At 37.9% G+C, this 20,939-nt stretch overlaps 1 protein-coding gene across 3 annotated transcripts in view; it reads left to right on the top strand.

Moving 5' to 3' along the window:
* Positions 1–20,939, top strand: part of Art7 (arginine methyltransferase 7) — a 165,705-nt gene that overhangs the window by 16,176 nt on the left and 128,590 nt on the right. For all 3 annotated transcript variants that reach the window (XM_067146441.2, XM_067146443.2, XM_067146442.2), the window contains exon 2: positions 7,690–7,829. In XM_067146441.2, the coding sequence (XP_067002542.2) occupies positions 7,690–7,829 (140 nt within the window). The remainder of the gene's footprint in view (positions 1–7,689; positions 7,830–20,939) is intronic.

The raw sequence follows: 20,939 nt of genomic DNA on the forward strand, positions 1-20,939 counted from the left end.
AAAATGAAAGGAAATATTGCATATGGAAATTAAAGGAAAGAAATATTGAAATTTGGTTTAATTATGGACCATATCACGGTGTAGATTTACACTATTCATGTCGTATAGCATGTTGGCCCTTGGGTATCTTGCTGATGACTCCCTGTGTGTAGCCTATCTTTGCCATCTTTGCTTCTGTTCATAGCATATTCCAAAATCATTTTATTTAGTTTTAATTTTTTCGTGGATCTAGGGAACATAAACTCATTTTCTTACATCTACGGTGGAAAAACTGTTCAATCTGATGACACTGGCTAATCCTCTGAGCATTTTTGTCTGCATGTTACTACATATATACATCTCCATTATAGACTTTTATGCCTTTCAGCATTCAGTTTGCTAGCCTCTGTGAATTTACTAAACACCTCCACAATCTTCTGTTTGTAACTAGCACTGTGGCCTTGTTTAGTTCCATACCTCTTAAAGTCTAACCATTGTTGCCTTTCTTCCCCTCCTTCAGATACCCTCCATGATAGAGTCCATTATTCTCATAGGTAACCATAGGTAATAGGTAATCAGTCGTCTTACATGACCCCCACCAGCGAAGCCTGTTTATGTGTACAGCTTCATCCGTAGAGTTCATTCATAACTAAGCCTTTATTTCCTCATTCCGTATACCCTCTTGCATTGTTCCCACCTGTTTGTACCACCGATGTACGACTCGTTGGCTGAATGGTCAGCGTACTGGCCTTTGGTTCAGAGGGTCCTGGGTTCGATTCCCGGCCGGGTCGGGGATTTTTAACCTTCATTGGTTAATTCCAATGGCCTGGGGGCTGGGTGTTTGTGCTGTCCCCAACATCCCTGCAACTCGCACACCACACATAACACTATCCTCCACCACAATAACATGCAGTTACCTACACATGGCAGATGCTGCCCACCCTCATCGGAGGGTCTGTCTTACGAGGGCTGCACTCGGCTAGAAATAGCCGTACAAATTTTTTATTATTATTATTATTATTATTATTATTATTATTATTATTATTATGTGCCACCGATCATTCTTGCTACTTTCAGGTCTGTTACTTTTAACTTATGAAAAATATAACCTGAGTTCACCTAACTTTCACTCCCATACAACAAAGTTGGTGTGATAACAGGTCAGTGTAAAGATAGTTTTGTCCAGGAGCTGACTTCTTTCTTACAGAATAGTTTTGATCGCAACTGCGAGTTCACTATATTAGCATTGGTGCATCTTGATTCAGTTTCATTTAATATACTTTCATCATGGGAGAATACACATTCTAATAATAATAATAATAATAATAATAATCACACATGCTAAATACTTGAAATGATCTACCTGTTCCACTTTTGTATCACCAATTCTCAGTCTTGGTTTCTACACCACTGACACCACTTTAGATTTGGAAAAAGCTAATTTTCATATCATACTCATTGCACCTATTTTCAAGCTCCAAGATATTAGATTGCAGACTTTCAGCATAGTCTGCCATTAAGACTAAGTCATCAGCATGGGCCAAACTGCCTACTACATTTCCACCTAAGTGAAGCTAACATATTTTTCCTCGGTACTCTGTCATATATGCCTTTTCTAGATCTACAAAACAAAAACATAACTGTCTCTTCCTCTTGTAGCATTTTCACTTACCTGGCACAGACTGTAAACCTGATCCTGACACCCCTTCTGCAGTCTGAAACCATACTGGTTTTCATCCAACTTACTCTCAACCACTGCTCCAGGATACCTATTGTTTTGCACACCTTCATCCAGGCTGCATTAATCCTTGCATTCACATCTTCAGTAAATTGATCCTTACCAGTAATTAATTGTAGACATAATATATTTAATCTTCAACACTCAAAGTTAGTCCTTATCATCAATTTGGTTTGTTCTGATTTTTTATTTTGAGGGAGGGGGTGGGGGGGTGGGTGTGGGTCTGACACCATATATTCAGTTTTCTTGTTTTTCAGTTGCAGTTAGTACTGAAGGAATAATCATTCCCACCTTGCGTTTGACGTTGAAGATTAAGATTGTTTTGAGCGGCTAACATATCTTTATCAAGATTGGTTTGGGATTATGATTGGTGGGGGTCTGCAGTAATAGTGTCTGTCACAATGATGAACGGAAATTATGGTAGAGTTAAGCCTTGATGGATGACAATCGTAATGCAAAAGTAATCGGGCACTCTGCAATCACATGGTTGCAGTTTCTTGGTACTGCATAGAGCAGCTGCAACTGACAAAGTACTCTGGAACACTGTGTTATTGCCAACCAAATCAGGTTCTGTACTATGTGATTGAAAGCCTTTTCAGGGTTGAGGAAAGCAAGATGTAGTGGCTTATCTTTGCAGTGTATTTCTCAACTAGAAAATTTGAAAAATGATTTACATCTGTTGTGTGCAAATTTTTCTCTAGTCCAGCTTGGTTTTTGGTCACTTTCATGGTCTTGTGAATCTGTTTTTTGAAAATGTCCAAAGATATTCATTGTATGGTGCAGAAGTCAAGATAATTACAACAACAACATTAATAAAAATATGGCCTCAAATACTGTGAGTAGGCATTTTAATTTGACACATGTTGGCTGCCTGCTCATCAGTTTTAATGTTCTGATTTACACTACCAGATGGCAGAGAAAACCGGATCTCTTAGGTAATCTGTGATGATGATGATGCTTGTTGTTCAAAAGGGGACTAATATCTAGGTCATCAGCCCCTAATGGTATGAAATGAGACAAAATGTAATGACAAATTAAAAGTCCAAAATCCTCCACTGGCCAGAATTCGAAACGTAAGGACAAAGAATGAATGGATGGATATGAAGTGAATTCGACCCACAATGCCTCACATTCACAGAAACTGATGTAAAACAATAGTATTACTGACCAAGGGACTGCTTCTATAGCACAATACTGAATCGATGATGCTTGTAGCCTAAAGGGGTCCAAAATCCAAGTCATCGGCCCCTCATAATGGTACTTATCGCTAGGAAAGGAGAACCATGGTATTTGTCATATTGCGGTACTAAGCGTAGACTCGCGGTATTCCACACATACGGTACTACTCACAGATAATGAAATTCGCACATGTAACACAGACCTATGGTGTTTCGCACATTGCGGTGCCATTTACAGGTAATAACGTTTTATTATAATTTAGGGTCCACCTTATTCAATACATAAAAATTTGTTGTGTAGATGTAATTACAACATATCTTTTTCAATCAGTACTAGTTTCTCGACGCCCTACTGCGTCATCATCAGCTGAATAGAAGTTTGTAGAAAAATTGACAATCATATAAGTATATCAACACCAAATTCATCACAGTTTAAAACCATTGATAACAATGAAGCTGTTAAAAATATACTGTCTCTAGAGTCTTATGCCACAATCTGATAAAAACATATGCAAACTGGTTTGCTCACTTATGATATAAAGTGGATTTAAATAAGAACAACAAATTATAAAATAGAAATAGTCATGAAACACTATGTGCTTAATTTATCGCACTTCTTAAAACTTCATATAGTATCGTAGTAGAAATCGTTCAATCAAATCTACAGAGTCCCTTTAACAATATCATTTAATGGAGCAATCCTAATGAGGTAGAAAGGAATACAAAGTCCTTTGAGATGTTATCAAGAACAACGTTCCCAGTTCAATGCGGACCTGTAATAACAAGAATGTTATAAACTATCACTTCACCGATGAGGCAAGATATGAAATTGTGTTTTATAACGTAAATGTTTCTATGTGACTCACCTCAAAATGTCGCTGACTATGCGAACCGCAGTGAAGCACAGCAAGCAGTGTTGTGGTAAAATTCAAGTGCCCAAGGTGGGTTGGGATTGAAGAGGGGAAGTAGGGGCAAATGGGAAGAGCAACTGAGGAACAGCAATTTGGTAGAGCTCTGGAGGGCGTGGTTGTAAGAAGCAACTAGCAAAGCTATTATGCATAATACAGAACGCTGAACTATTGACCGGGACCTGTACATTAAAAAAAAACGCAATAAGGAAATCAAATAAAATATTTGATTTTTCAGAAATCTCATTTAAATTAAGGTTTGGATCAGATTCTTCTTTTGATTATGGTACTTTTAGGAAGCCTACCCAAATGACTGTTACTGTTAGGCAAATCTCAGAGCACCCACAGAATCAAAAAAACTCTACATACAATAGTTTAGTAGAATGGGCTTTTAGGATCCCCATGACGAAGGCTAATTTGAATAAAGAACTTAACATCATCTATTCAATGGCTAAGGCTAATGGTTTTAGTGAATGCTTTATTGAACGTATCATCAACAAGTTTAGGTACTGTTTACAAACCACTTTGCTCAAAGACAAACCTAATCAAAAGGCGTTCTCAACATTTACTTATAACAAGGCTATATCTAGGTTTACTAATATTTTCAAGAAGCATAATGTCAGTTTCATTTCGTACCGATAATAATAATACTGATGTATTGCACAATTCAGCCTCAATCAATGGATCGAACCCATATTCCAAATCGGGTGTGTATAGATTTAGATGTAATGACTGTGGGTGCACATATCTAGGTTAAACAGGGCGAAATTTTAAAATTAGATATACAGAACATACTAATGCCATAAAATATAACAGGTTTTCTATGGTAGGCCAGCATATGCATGATCTAAAGCATAAATTTACGTCTATACAACATGACATTGAGGTCTTGAAGAACTTAGGAAAAGGAAGTTTGCTGGATGTTACGGAGTGTTGCTATATACACATGGAACAGTATTTTAATCCAAATCGTAATAAATGAGATTTCTGAAAAATCAAATATTTGATTTGATTTCTTTACTGCGTTTTTTTATAAACGTACAGGTCCCGGTCAATAGTTTGATGTTTTGTATTATGCGTAATAGCTTTGCTAGTTGCTTCTTACGACCATGCCCTCCAGAGCTCCACCAAATTGTTGTTCCTCAGTTGCTCCTTCCACTTGCCCCTACTTCCCCTCTTTAATCTCAACCTACGTTGGGCACTTGAATTTTATCACAACACTGCTTGCTGTGCTTCATTGCGCTTCGCATAGTCAGTGACCTTTTGATGTGAGTCACATAGAAACAATTACGTTATAAGACACAATTTCATACCTTGCCCTCATCAGTGGAGTGATAGTTTATAACATCCTTGTTATTATAGGTCTGCATTGAACTGGGAATGTTGTTCTTGGTAACATCTCAAAGGACTTTGTGTTCCTTTCTACCTCATTAGGATTGCTCCATTAGATGATACTGTTAAAGGGACTCAGATTTTATTGAACTATTTCTACTATGATATTACGTGAAGTTTTAAGAAGCACATGGTGTTTCATGACTATTTCTATTTTATAATTTGTTGTTCTTTTTTAAATCCACTTCATATCATAAGTGAGCAAACCGGTTTGCATATGTTTTTATCAGATTGTGGTATAAGACTTGTCGAAAATATGAACTTAGAGACAGTATATTTATAACAGTTTCATTGTTATCAATATGGTTTTAAATTTTGATGAATTTGGTGTTGATAAACTTATATGATTGTCAATTTTTCTACAAACTTCTATTCAGCTGATGATAACGCAGTAGGGCGTTGAAACTAGTACTGATTGAAAAATATATGATGTTATTACATCTATGCAACTAATTTTTATGCATTGAATAAGGTGGACCCAAAATTATAATAAAACATTGTAATCTTAGTTCAATACAGACAAACAATGAAGTTTATTAATTTAAATTTACAGGCAATGCAAAACCTATGGTGTTCATCACATAAGTGTACTAACCACAGGGACTTGTAATATCCTGTACTGTAAAAGCCGACAGCACACTCTGTTGCTACTAGTCACAAACCTATTTTGTCCTAACATAGTGGTACTATGTGCAAGTAAAAATGACCCATGGTGTTCCCTGCGTGGTGGTACTAATTACAAGTCGTCTCATGGTTCTAATTCGATCATCCCTTGGTCGCCTCTTCTAGTTGCCTCTTAAGACAGGCAGGGGATATCGTGGTTGTATTCTTCATCTGCGTCCCCCACCCACAGGGGGTAGACAGAGAGAGAAAAGAAGAAAAAGAAAGGATCCGTCACTTCGAAAAATGAAGTAAAGGACAAAGAAAGACAAGGGCCACGAAGGTTGTGTAAATGAAAGACTCCCTACCCCTCGGAAACCTAATAGCGTCGGGGTCGGAAAAGAACAAGAGTTGACCATGGGAGGTCGGACAGTATAGATGAAAGTGAGGAGCCTGGCACAAGTAAGTGGAAGCAGTGCCAGGACTCAGCTAAGGGCCCCGTGGTTGCCAAACCACTCTCCTAAATTGAGAGCCCCAGGAGCTCCATTTAGTTGCCTCTTACAACAGGAAGGGGGTACCGTGGGTGTATTCTTCATCTGTGTCCCCCACTCACAGGGGGATGGGTAATCTGTAGCCGAGTTGTAGTTCATTTTGTTGGTTCCGTGGTTTCTCATTTTCACACTAGGCAAATGCTGGCCTTAATTAAGGCCACGGTTGCTTCCTTCCCACTCCTAGCACTTTCCTATCCCATTGTCACCATAAGACCTATCAGTCCTGGTGCGATGTAATGCAGGTTGTAAAAAATTAAAAAAAATGTTGGGTTAACACCAAGTGTATCACCAAAGATCTTTTACATGTTGACATGGAGTGTCAAATGAACTTCTTTCTGCCCTTGAAAAATACAACTACATTTGCTGGGTTTGAACATCCATGCTCTTGGGATGTGGAGGCCAAAACTGCCACTGATCCGCAGAGTGAGTTTGAAGTCAGATTAGACAGTATAGAACACATTTTTTAACTTATTTTATGATGAGTACAGTGATGCCCTGTTAATTATTGGTTGGTATTTATCCTCTTTAAAGATTTGATTGAAGACTAATGTTAACCAGCTTGCTGCGTCCTATCTTAGAGTGCACCATGGCTTGGCCACAAGGTTGTCTGTAGCAGTGGCTTTTCCTGGCTTCATTTGCTTCAAAGCAGTTTTGACTGTAGTGATGCTGATTTGTAAAATTTTTAAAAACTTGTCCTGTTTCCTTGTGATAGCGATCTGTTACATACAGCCTCTAGTACAATCACATTGTCTTGATTTCAGCTTACATCTGCTTCGGGTAGTAAATGGAGTCCATGTTCTAGTCCTGTGTGCATTTGAGTTTCACGTATGCCATATGCCAAATGAGATAAACAGTACTTTTCCTTTTTTGTCAAAGGCTAGAAGTTAACTGTCTTTTTCCTGGTTTATTGTGAATGGAATATTGAAGTGAATATTATTTAAATGGAGTAGAAACTTGCGCAGAAACTTTTCCAGCCAGCCAGAGGACAAATATATTGTTTATAACGTGGAGCTATTTAGTAATTCAGACTCGGCAGTTTCTTGTGCTGGCTGTGTAAATTCTTCATGTAAATGTTGGCCATACATCTACTCAGGTAGCTGTCCATATGTCTACTCTCTGAAATTAGTGTCTTACAAGAAATAAGTTTTTAGTTGGCACTTTAAAAGGGCCATAATATCAAACTGGAAATATAATATCAGGAACAATGTTGACAATTATTACTTGAATTATTCTGACCTTGATCTGAGAACTTGAGGGTCCAAACTAAAAAATGAAAAGTAGTCTTAATGTTAGTTTATAAATATTGCTCCTAATTTTATGACACTGAATATTTTATATTGCAGGTAGCACAATGAGTGTCTTTACGAAGAAGGTAAGCCCTATCACTGGCAAAACAGAATGGCAGCTGCAAAATGAAGACTATGATTTCCATCAGGAAATTGCACGCTCTGCGTTTGCTGATATGCTTCATGATACCGAAAGGGTCAGTAGAACTTTTAACTGGTACTCCACAGAGATCTGTTATATATACTTATTTTAACCTTTAGTGTGTTGAGTATTTCCTGATATACAGACACCTTTGTGCCGAGTTAATTTGACAACAATAGGCTTCATTTACATCGTGGCTCGAAATAAATGAAGTAAATTCTCATTTTTCCTATTATGTAACTTGACAGGTTCGATCTTGGCTCTGTCTGGTGGTATTTGAAGGTGCTTAAATACGTTGGCCTCAAGTCGATAGATTTACTGGCACGTTAAAGAATTTATGTGGGACAAAATTCCGACACCTTGGTGTCTCTGAAAACCGCCAAAGTCTTTTGCGGGACGTAAAATCAGTAACATTATTATTATTATTATTATTATTATTATTATTATTATTATTATTATTATTATTATGTAATTGTGGCTGTGGCTCCATATTCTACACTAGTTTACCTGTTTTATACATATAGGCCTACAGTATATACAACCTGTGACAATAAAGTTCGGTGAATAGTCCTCTACTATCAGCATAGATGAACAATACACAACAGTGACCTTACTGTCCTTCAAAATAGTCCCCTCCCATAACTTGCACTGCTGAGATCAGCGATACATGTCCTGGAAACTTTGCAGGAAGGCTTCTTTTGGGATGGTGTTCAAAAGCCTCGTCACGTTTCATTGGATGTCAGGAATATTGTCAAATCTCTTTCCTTTCAAAGCGAGTTTGAGTCGTTTTAATGCGTGACTTTTCGTCTCTGACCTTTTTCCTACAAGGGGATCCCGGAGAACGCCATTCCATGCTTTGCCGTTTCGTTTCAGGGTCGTGCCTGTGACACCAGGTTTCATCCTCAGTGACAATACAGTTCAAGAAATTTGGTGTCGCATACGCCATTTCGACAACATCCTATGAGGCTTCTAAACGTGTCTGCTTCTGATCGTCAGTCAAGTGATGTGGCATAAGACGAGAACACATGTTTCCCTCTTCCCTAACTTCTGGGTAACGATTTGTCGCATGGATTCACGGTTAATCTGCAGTTCTTCCGCTATCATGCGCACAGTTAATCGCCGATCGTTCGTGATTAATGTCCGTACCTTCTCAATGTTTTCGTCACTGACGGCGGTCGCCGGTCTTCCGCTGCGGGGGTTGTCAGAAATACTTTCCCGGCCTCCTGGAAAATGGGTGAACCACTCGTACACACACTTCAAGGACAGTGCTTGATCTTCATAAACATGTACCAGCATCGCATGCGTTTCTTTTGGTGTCTTGCCAAGCTTAAAACAAAACTGTACATTGATCTTTTGGTCGTTCATTTCCTGTTTGCAGTTCAGAACCAATCCACTAAACACGTACTGTGTCAAACAGGTCTTACACGGCACACACACGATGCTCAACTGAACAATGTTGGGAGCAGGTGGTCAAAATCTGCTGCTACGTAGGTGCAGCATTGTGTGTCGCTAGTGTTGCTGAATCGACTGTTCTGACTTCATTCACCGAACTTTATTGTCACAGGTTGTGAAAAAGCAGATATAAAAGTAAACAAATAACAATTTACACAACTTACTCCCCAATCAATGTTGGTTCCTGGAAAATCAGTATGACACAAATAATGGCAGTATTGACCTTAAGAGTTCAAACATAAATTCAGTGTGGCTTCCTGGAAAACAAATACATGACACAAATTCAAATAAACAGAGTGGACTTTAACTTCAAACACTTAATTCAACATTGGTCCCTGGAAAAGAGTACATGACACAAATAGAAATCACTGATATTTTAACATCAGGATGACTCAAAAGTGAAAAAAAAAAAAAAAAAAAAATTGTGCTATTTAAAAATCTCATCTGCAGCGATCTAAAATGACATGGACTAAAATACAAATCAGCCGCTTCCCAAAAATCCTCCGTGGTGCATGCAAATAAATTACCCTCACTTATCACACAGCAGACTAACACACAAATAATGGAGATCAAATGCTCCCAAAATACAGCAGAATCCTCATGTGGTCCTAGCCTTAGCCACTCACTGTGCACAAATCTACCCAAGGTAAGTTACAAAAAGTATCATAGATGCAGGCCTTCGCTGAGGAGCTTGTCCCCTTAACTTGAAGACTGAAATTAAAAAAAATGAAATGGTGTGTGGCTTTTAGTGCCAGGAATGTCCGAGGACATGTTCGGCTCGCCAGGTGCAGGACTTTTGATTTGACTCCCGTAGGCGACCTGCGAGTCGTGATGAGGATGAAATGATGATGAAGACGACACATACACCCAGTCCCCATGCCGTCGAAATTAACCAGTGATGGTTAAAATTCCTGACCCTGTCGGGAATCAAACCCAGGACCCCTATGACCAAAGGCCGGCACCCTAAGCATTTAGCCATGGAGCCGGACACTTGAACACTGAAATATAGTCCCTTGTCCAAAGATTGCTAATACTTGACATCGAAATAAAAGTTACTGACCTATTTTTCCATACTCCACAAGTCTGCGCTGGTCATGTCAGAATTTCACTCGTGCTCATTAAATCAAATGTTAATGAATGACCAACTCTGCTTTGATGCAAAATAAGACTGAAATAAGACACCAAAATTACTTAAATCCATTCATTAAATCCAGAAAGTTACTGAACTAACTTGCTCTCTCCACTCAAGAAAATGGAACTAATAGTAATAATAAAAATTTTAACCCCTCAGCGTCGCAGCCATTTAAATAGCTTCCTACCCCACGGCCGGATGAGATTTCAACTACGCGCGACTGAAATACATCGATTCACTTAAAGCATTACTACAAGTATAAGAGTAGCCCGATTTTCACGAAATTTGGAAATCCTTATGACAGAACTATGTACATGCAGATAATTACATAATAGTTTCACATTTCCTCAGTAATTTAGTTCCGTGTGATAGAGTTCGAAGCACTCTTTGAGACAGGGACTCGATAGTTTCACATTTCCTTAGTAATTTAGTTCCATGTGATAGAGTTCGAAGCACTCTTTGAGACAGGGACTCAAGTCACACTCGTGGCAGCAGTATACTGACGTCTTCTTTTCGCCGTGTTTTGAACACAGGATACAATGTCTCTGAGGTTTGGATTTCCAACTCTTGGGTGCTAATTTCCTGATAAAATGTCTTTCCCGCAACCTTGGAACTGTATTATCTGTTGCGCGCCGGCCTTGAATATTTCGTTCCCCTCTCTCCCGAGCGCATTTTGTAAACAATCATCTCATCAACTGAACCCGATAAGGTAATTGCTCAATATTTGTCTCTGTGACCTGTGTGAGTATTATTAGAGAATTTAGCAATCAGAATTCACCATTGAAAACTTCTCTTTGACCTGTGTAATTATCTATAGTCTCTTACACGAAATTTCCAAGTACTGTTTCCTCGTCGTAGTCACTCTCATCATTTACCACTGCTACATCATCTATTTCATTATCACTGCTGCTTATACTGTCACTACTACTTCCGACTAACCTTTCATCTGAATTATACAATATTTCAAGCACGTTACTGTCAGTCATACCACGGCTGAGCGCGGCGCGTCACACGGACTGGTGAAGCTGCAGCGAGACCGAAAGCAACAGGATGAAACTGAATGAGGGGAATAACATTTATGACGAAACAAACCAACTCGATACATATTTCAGATAAAAGGTCGAGACATCGTCTTTCAAACGAGATATATACCATGAACAACTGGTTCTCATATCGTATGACAGAAAGCAGCACTAACTGATGCCTACACAGAGCGCTCATGGAGAGTTACGAAAATATTACAAGCTGAGAAATAAAGACAAATATAATAAATAAACCGCACTCCCAATGTACAAATAGAGCAAAGAACATCACACGAAAAGACAAACTTCTCAGATCATCATTTCCTTATTTTATTCTGTGGGAAAGAATGAAGCAAACAGACTTTAAAAAAAGTAAGAGATTAGTGCTCAGACTTATTTGACAAATAATTATCCTTGCAAAAACAACTACATTATAATGATTTTTCAATTCTTATTTACAACACTGATAAACCCGAAAATGTCTTCTTGGAAACAAAACAATTTGCATATCAGTAACTCCAAAACTCTTCGCGCTATAGCCGTAAATGTGAAACCATGTATGGGTCTATACCACGTATAGAGGTCGGCGGCTACGGAAGAAAAGAGGGTCTATACCACGTATAGAGGTCGGCGCTGAGGGGTTAAACATTCTGAACTCCCACAACCAGAACTTGAAACTTGAAATTGCAGTAGGAAATACCGTATAATCTCGAATACCACCCGCCACCGAATAAGACCCGCACCCTAATTTTGAAAGAACAAAATTTCAAAAAAGTGAAGTCAAAATTATTTACAGTAGAACCTCGATAATTCAAAATCAGTTAATTCGAAGCAGCTCTCATTCCCGGAAACATGAGGTACGGTTTTGCATGTTATTTAAATCGTTTAATTTGGAAATACTGATAATTTGTAATTCGAAGAACAAAATTCAGATTTTTAATTTGAAACTGCCTTTATATTTTGAAAAAAAAAAAAAAGTATTTTACAGAGTAATTTAAATTCAAAATTTCTCCGCGTCATGAAAGCACGCATCTTCCGGAACGTGCAGGGGTAACTTTGCGCACTTTCACCTACGTCAGCATGTCTACAGCGGGCTTCATGTCTGCTGTGTTTGGGCGGAATTGTAATTATTTTGTATTCGGCGTTTTTAAGAACGCCACAATATCACTTAGCAGGCATTGTGGGGAGAGGTAGAATCCGCGAACACTGGTTATACCGGCGGTTGGCGAAAAAGCGTGGTATCGATTCGTGCACACCAAACAATATTATCAATGCCGATGAAACTGCATTGTTTGTTTGTTTTATGTTTTTAAATGTTAAGGCCAAACGGACTTGTGGTTTTAAAGGAGAGAATTGCCAGCCGGGAAATGTACTGTGTTGCTATGCAGTGCACACTGCACACGGAAGCGAGAGACTTCCTTCCCTTGTCATAGGAAAGTTTGAAAAGCCACGATGTTTTAAGGGCATCGGGTACTTTCCATGCCAGTACAAGGCATCTAAAAATGCAGGCAGTACAGTAATCCAAAAGATAAAGCATTTGCACAGCGGAGCCAGCATAATTTTTCCTCGTCTTTGAATCGTGTTTTTCTCCTTCCATGATATTTGAGAGCTTTAAACTGTGAATCAAGGTTAATTGCATGCAGTCGAAGTCCGATTTTTGTGTCCCAGCGACTACGAATTAACGAGGTTTTACTGTACAATCTTTACTAACACACATCAAATGATTAGAAAATACAAATAAAAGTAAACAAACATTTCCAGAACGATATCCGGGTTCCTTTGCGATCTCTAATGCCTTTAGCTGACATATTTCGGCTGACACACCATATCCCAATTCCTGCCTTTTTGTCACATATTTATAAAGTTTTTTTTCAATTTCTGGAAACTGTACACTCAGTCCACGAAGAGCTCTACGATCACCACTATATGTTAATAACACATTTTTCTTCTTTCTCCAACCACGAATACACGACTCGTCAATATCGTATTTCCTACCAGCGGCAAATTTCCAATAATTTTGGCTTCCCGAACTACTTTCAGTTTCTCACTCGCAGTAAAAGGTCGCAAATGCTTTGTGGAATTCATGTTGATACTCCGAGAACGTGCGTGAGACAGACGCCAAGTGCGGAAATAGCGTGTACTGAGAGCAGAGAGAGCATTGTTGTCAAGCTGCGCCTGTGTGATGCCCGATTTATGCGCATTCGGAAAGATAAATTTCCCAAAATTTTAAATAAGACTCGCACCCAATTTTGGAAGCAATGTTTTCGAAAAAACAGTGCGGGTGGTATTCGAGATTATACGATAGTTAACCAGCACCAACTTCATACTACATCCTGACAACACACTCTTGACGCCACAAAATTAGTCATGTTCGAGCTTAGAAAATATACAAAGGGATGACACTAACAGTGGTGTGGATCACAGCTCCACCAGCATTCACACTTCATGCACATTACTAGGAAAATGTGACTGCATGTTCTCATGCCCTTCAAATCCCCTTTTCTAACTAACCTTTTCTTTTAATCAGTTACATTTTAATCCCCTTTTAATTTACACATTTACCCCGAGGTGTACATTGCATGTGAGAAACAAAAGAAAAGTAAAACATGATAAACACTAATGGAAGGAAAAGCATATTTATAAAATGATGCTTACCACTCAGCTAAGAAAATGAAATAAAATAGCAAACTTTGACTCCATCCATGAGTCCACATATAATTTACAATATTTACAAATGATTACATAAGCTATCCTTCATCTTACTGAGAAATTCAGGACATATTCTTGCGAAACAGAATTTAAGCCTACCGAATTTACATGACAAAACTAACCTATCCCCTTGACAACATTAGACAACGTTCTCACAGTCATAACTTTATCGAAAATCTGATACTCATCTATTTAGAAGATTCAGCGCATCTGCCTCTAGCCTGGCTTCTCACATCCTTTAGTGACTCCATGATCACTGTGCTGTCCTCAATGATGAAGTTGAAATCTCCACAGGTCTTCATCCTTGGCGAAAACCACGTTCCACAAGACGTCTGTTTTTTACTTGCTCTGTGGAATTCTATTATGACACACCGTTCGTTCAATTGTTAGAAACCGGGACAGAGAATTCTACCAGTTACGCTACTAACGTTGGTCCTTGGCCGCCTTTGACCCAAAAACCAGTTTCCATTCACAAGTGGACTACTATTTTACTGTGCACTTGATATTGCAGATACTTGTTTACTTTCCTCTCTCACTCTGATTGAACCAGTGTGTTTACCCAAAATATTCTGACATACTTAGTTTATAATTCTGGATTTACTTTGCATGACCTTGCCTTGCTTGTGTACCACAAAATGAATTATATATTTCATACAACTAGCTAATTTGTAACAGGCAGGCTACTTTGTTACCCTACATGTCCACTCTTATGAATGTTTAACTTTCTCAGTCTCTAGGCATAGAACTTGCTACTAATCTAGCTTTACCAACACCCATTCACACATAATGGACCTATCTCTGCGTGTTAAATTGTTCATTTAGACCCCTTGCCTATGAACATTTTCACAGTTCAGTTCTCCCCATTTCAGAAAATAATTTGTTAAGTCTGACCATACCTGTGGGATGATAACTGTTTTACAACATATGATGTAACTTAAGATATCTTCTTTTGGTGAACACAAGATGAGTAGGCAACTTCTCTCCAAACATAAGACCTTCACTCTTCAAACTCCAGCCGAATAGACTTTACTCTTCAACAGCTCCAGGTGAATAGATGCTCCTCTCGACACGCTGAATGGTTTTATTAATTCGACCCTACAATAGCTACTAATGCTCGTGCGAGGCACATCTCTTGTTTCAGCCAATCTCTTCACAATATAAAAATTACGCCATCATCTCATTGGGCTGTATCACCACGTCACTTCCAATTCCATTAAAATTTTAGCGCTCTACCAAAGTAATAGGCGCTAAGTTTGAGCCTCGCGCAGGGCTCTCGAAATATTGACCCTTGGGCCATCCTATTGTCTCAAAGGGTTTTTCCTTGATCTAAATGTGTTCCGCTGAAGGTCGCCCACGCATCAGGTAACCAATCCATGCTCCTTTCTCTAGCCTGTGAAACAATAGATCTGCATGTCCTTGCTTCCCAGATAAAGGGCGCTGCACGTCCGCTCATGTTTTGACATGCTTCCTGGAACAACATAAAGTCACAAAGACTTCAATGAATGAAATGCATTATATTCCCAATAAGATCATATACATCAGTTAATCTGAGCACTGTATAAGGGCTCAATATTGACACAGATTTTCAGTTGTTTCCATGTCCTAATAAAAATGCATTTCTTGTGTAAGGTAGATTAAAAAAAAAAACAAGTGAAATCTGTTATATATAGGGTCAAATATCCACAAGACGTCTGTTTCTTACCTCAACCATTGTAGCTGGGGTTAACTCCCAACGAGTAATCAGGGGAACCTTGACGCAAGTGCGATAAACTGATATAACTTGAAAACAATATTCTCTCACCCATGGGTAAATAATGCAAGTATCATGCTCGAATTATTATTATTATTATTATTATTATTATTATTATTATTATTATTATTATTATTATTATTTACGTAGTCGGATGATCACATTGTTTGAGAGGTTATGTCATGAAACATGTACTGTATATAGACATTTATATGAGTTCAGTTAATGTAAGAACCCATATATAATTTATTATTATCTGTATATATGATGTGTAATCCACTATAGTATTGTGAAACACTCTGTAACATCCAGAATGGCACTAGGTAGACGAAAACTATGGAGAATATTCTGTACATTATATCTATGTATTAAGCACTCTAGAATTTATTAGAAGGTATCTTTCTAGAAGCCTGGCCAGGCACATACATAAGGAGATCAGGGTGTCCACCCGTATGGAAAACCTGGGAAACAGGGAAATGTCAGGGAATTCGATAATTAATGGGAAAACCTGGAAATGTCAGGGAATTCAGGAAAAAATCTGGAAATGCATTCTTCTGCCAGATAAAATTGACATACCATATTTATCCGTGTAATACAAACACATTTTTCAATTTTTATAACATTAATCTAGGGCATGTCTTTTATGCCAGGAATAAATTTTAATGAAAAGTTAAAGTGTGATCTCGAATGTGAAGTAATCAATAATATCAATAGCTATATGATTGATCGATCGAATTTTCAATGTTTTGATCTGCTTACTATTGAATATTCTGTGTTGTTGGGGAATGGTGAGCTCGATGAATTAGACCTATATTGCATTCTCAGCTTTTTCCAGTAATGTTCCAGACTCTGAAACAGCTTTGAAAGTTCAACTGCACAAAACAAAAGTTGCATATACAATCACTCATGGTTTGGCTCTCTATTTCCATAAACAAGTTCTTGAGATGGGTAGTAAGTGCACACATTTCACCGTTGGGTTTGACGAGTCACTGAATAAAGTTTCTCAGATAGGCAAAATGGATCTTGTAGTTCATTGTTTCAATCCTGATACTAATGAAGTATGCACTTCTTATTTTGATTCCATGTTTCTTGGTCACTCTACCTCCTCACATTTGTTAAATGGTTTTTTGCAAGCACAGCAAGGACTCTATTTAAAAAAATTACGAATTTCAGTGGATGGTCCAAATGTTAATGAAAAGTTCCTTCAGGATTTTGGTAATTTATTAGATGATCTAGATGCTCCTAGTTTGTTGAACATCGGATCTTATGGCTTGCATACTGTGCACGATTCATATAAAATGGCAGTAAAAGAAACCCAGTGGAATATTGCAGAGTTTCTTCATGCTCTTCACTTCTTGTTTTGCTACGCTCCTGCAAGTCGTGCTGATTATATACATTATTCAGGTTCAAACGTATTTCCTTCGAAATATATATAAGATATATAAGATGGCTTGAAAATTTTCAAGTCATTGAACATGCTATAGATATCCTACCTAATGTCGAAAAATATGTGGAAGGAACAAACAGAGACAAGAAAATCCCAAGCTGTAACAGCTTCAAAATAGTATCAACTTCACTTAAAGATAAGGTTCTTAAGGCCAAGTTGTCATTTTTTTTATCACTTGTTGGAGATTTGGAACCATTCCTAAAAGTTTCAGACAGATCTCCCATTTGCATCACTCCTTTATGAATCTTTCATTGATGATAAATACCATGACAAGGTTTGTTGAGTCTGAGTCACTGCAGTCTTCAGAAAATCTCCTAAAACGTATTTAGACAGTAAAGAAAATATTCTGCCTGCATCTAAAATTGACATAGGTTATGCTGCTAAAGCAGCACTTCGTGGCAATCCTGGATTAAATGATAGGGATATATTAGTGTTTTGCACAGATTGTCTGAGAGGAATGGTAGCTTTGTGCAAATAGTTACTGGAAAGGTCACCGCTGGCATATCGTCGTCATCATCTGCAGTTTCCAGCTGTTGGCCACATCTGCTCACCGCTAGCATATAAACTGACTAAATTAATTTCTTGTTTCGATCCAAGTGTAGCCAAGTAGCCTCTAAGCAGCAGACTGCTAAGGATAGCTTTAAATGCCTTTGTTGAAAACAAATGGATCTCGGGTAATGAACCCATTCATGTACAAAGGGAGTTCACTTCTGTTTGTGAGAATGATACTTTGAAAGAAGTGAATTCTTTGTATTCTAAAGACGAGAGGTTAGATCACTTTTGGCTTCGCACTGTTTTTCCAATAGTAAATTTGAAAACAGAAAAGTTGGCTTCATTTCTCAAAATGATACTAATATTGTTTCATGGAAATGCTTCACTTGAATGTGGTTTTCCTGTTAATAAAGAAATTATAGTAGAGAGCATGCTACAAGTATCCCTTGTAGCACAAAGAATAATATATGATTCTATCCCAAACCCTGGTGGAATTGAAAAGGTCTCCATTAATAAGAACATGCTCCATGCTGCAAGGAGTGCTCATGCTTTGTACGTTCAAAATCTAAAGGAGAAACGTGAAATATTGGAAGTAGAAGATTCTTTGCAAAAAATTAGAGAAAGGCCGCTTTGTTGCTGAAAGAATTAGAAAAGAAGTGGAGGGTGATGGCAGAAGCTCGAGTCGTTGGTGGCTACAAAGAAGTTTCTTCGCTGAAGCAGTAATGGTAATACATTAAAAAAAACTTAAAGTGAATTTAATCAGACTAAATTAAACTTCCAAGTTTTAATATGCACATTAATTGCTCATTTATTTTTTTGGATGTTAAGTTTTAAAAATGTATTTTAATATTATTGACACTTCCTTTATAATTATGTTTTTGTCATCATGTGTCAGGGAAAAAACTGGTTTTTATGTCTGGAAAACAGGGAAATGTCAGGGAATTTTAAAATCTGGATTTAGTGGACACCCTGGAGATGGTCTTGATGGTAGAGACGAGTTATTGTTTAGTAAGAGTCTTGGTTTAATAGGAGTTGTTCTGATCAGACGTGTGTCATGCTAACGAGTGTTTGAAGTATGTGAATTGGTTTAGTAAAGTTGGTAGTTGACATGCAGTGGTTGCGGTCTCCATGTACTTTGTAATAGGCAGTTGTTAGAAATGGTTGTTTGTTGATGTTTTAGGAGTGAAGTATTTTGTTGTGACAGCAGTGATTTAGGTTATGTGTAGAGCTGGGATTTTTATGTAGTATCAAGTGGCATAATATTTACATAAATATGTAACAGAAAAGCCCCAAAATATGTAGCAAAATATGTAATATCATATAATTAATATAAACTTACCATTTTGTTGGTTACAACACACTAAACACGCTTTATATTACATTTTGTAGCACGGTGAACTATTAAGTATTTTTTGATGTTCTCTGGGGTTCATGGGAAGGCGTTTGTTACTTAGGATGTTCTTATATGCAGAGAAAGGTCTTTCAGCATCACATGATGTAATTGGGGCACATTTTAGGAGAGAAATTTTCGCTGGAGAAATGTCCTTGGGAGGATCGTCATCTCCATTTAGAATTCGGCACACACTGTGAAATGGTGAATAACCACGATTTCTCTTTAACACTTTTTGCAATTTACTCAATAAACTTGCACCAGTTTCCCCATCCACAGCACTTAGTTTTTCAATAGCATCCTCTATGATGGCAATAGAATCTTGGAGTGGCAGTCCTGATGTTTCTAGATGTTTGATGCTTTCTGGAAGCCAGCAGAAGTTGCCCCTGATGTTGGTGATTGAGGAGACCACTTTGGAGTCACTAAGGCAGTTTGTGATTCACTAATAGATACAGCATTTTCAGCATCAAAAGAATCTACCACAGTCTTTATAGCATCTAGATGCTTACTATAGAAGTAAACTGCTTCTATCCATGTCCCCCACTCACCGAGCTCGATAGCTGCAGTCGCTTAAGTGCGGCCAGTATCCAGTATTCGGGAGACAGTAGGTTCGAACCCCACTGTCGGCAGCCCTGAAAATGGTTTTCCGTGGTTTCCCAATTTCACACCAGGCAAATGCTGGGGCTGTACCTTAATTAAGGCCACGGCCGCTTCCTTCCCACTCCTAGCACTTCCTTGTCCCATCGTCGCCATAAGACCTATCTGTGTCAGTGTGACGTAAAGCAACTAGCAAAGAAAATGTCCCCCACTTCTTTAACACTGGTTCTGGCAGCATTGGTATCTCTGGCAATTGCTGTTTGTAAGATAACACTCATGGAGCTTTTAGAGAAACATTTTTTTGTTGCTGAAATTAATCTATTCACTTGTGGAAACTTAGCTTCAATATGTTCGGCAACACGTTGCAGTCCACGAGCCAAGCATGTAAAATGGAGCATATTGGGATAAAACACCTTCAAAGCAGTTGCAGCCTTAACCCATTCCAGTCTGGGCCTTAATATCCCTAACAAACATTCTGGACTGAACATTTTTAAGGATCTTTAAAACATTATATCTCTGTACCTGTAGTAGATATTGGCATGATTCTTTTTTCTTTGTGCTTGTTTGAGAATCTAATTTTCAAAAGCGCTCTTTGTATCATGTCAACTATCACTTGAGATTTTAAAATTGTTTATATATTATACCATGTTTTGTGAATGGAAGAAATGTCTGACGGATAACTAAGCAAGTACAGTTTTCTGAAATACAGTTATATTTACCCTATTTCGCTAATATAAAATGTGCATTGCAATTACAAAACAACAACAATAATGAGTACGATATAAAAACAATAATTTTTCAATAATAATAATAGTAATAATTACAATAACGAAAATGGGAGCTCTTACGAAATTTTATTTTAATTGATAAATTTTGTTAAAACTTACTCAAATGTAAAATTATTGTTCCATATACCACAAAATACTTCTGAGAAAGTGAAAATACAGTCTTCTAAACAGACAACTTTACGAAAATGTAGACAATCTTACGTATTCACGAAAATATGAAATACGCGGGAACATGCGCTAGGCTGTAAAACGATCACCAATCATAATGAAATGCAAGAAGTTGTTTCGAATTCATATGTCAATAATATGTTCATTTGTGCATAAACTTATAATATATCATAAAATATCGAAAATATCACTTTCGTCAAGCACATGTTCGCCGCGAG

This window comes from Anabrus simplex, chromosome 4, assembly GCF_040414725.1.
Source record: "Anabrus simplex isolate iqAnaSimp1 chromosome 4, ASM4041472v1, whole genome shotgun sequence".
NCBI lineage: Eukaryota > Metazoa > Arthropoda > Insecta > Orthoptera > Tettigoniidae > Anabrus > Anabrus simplex.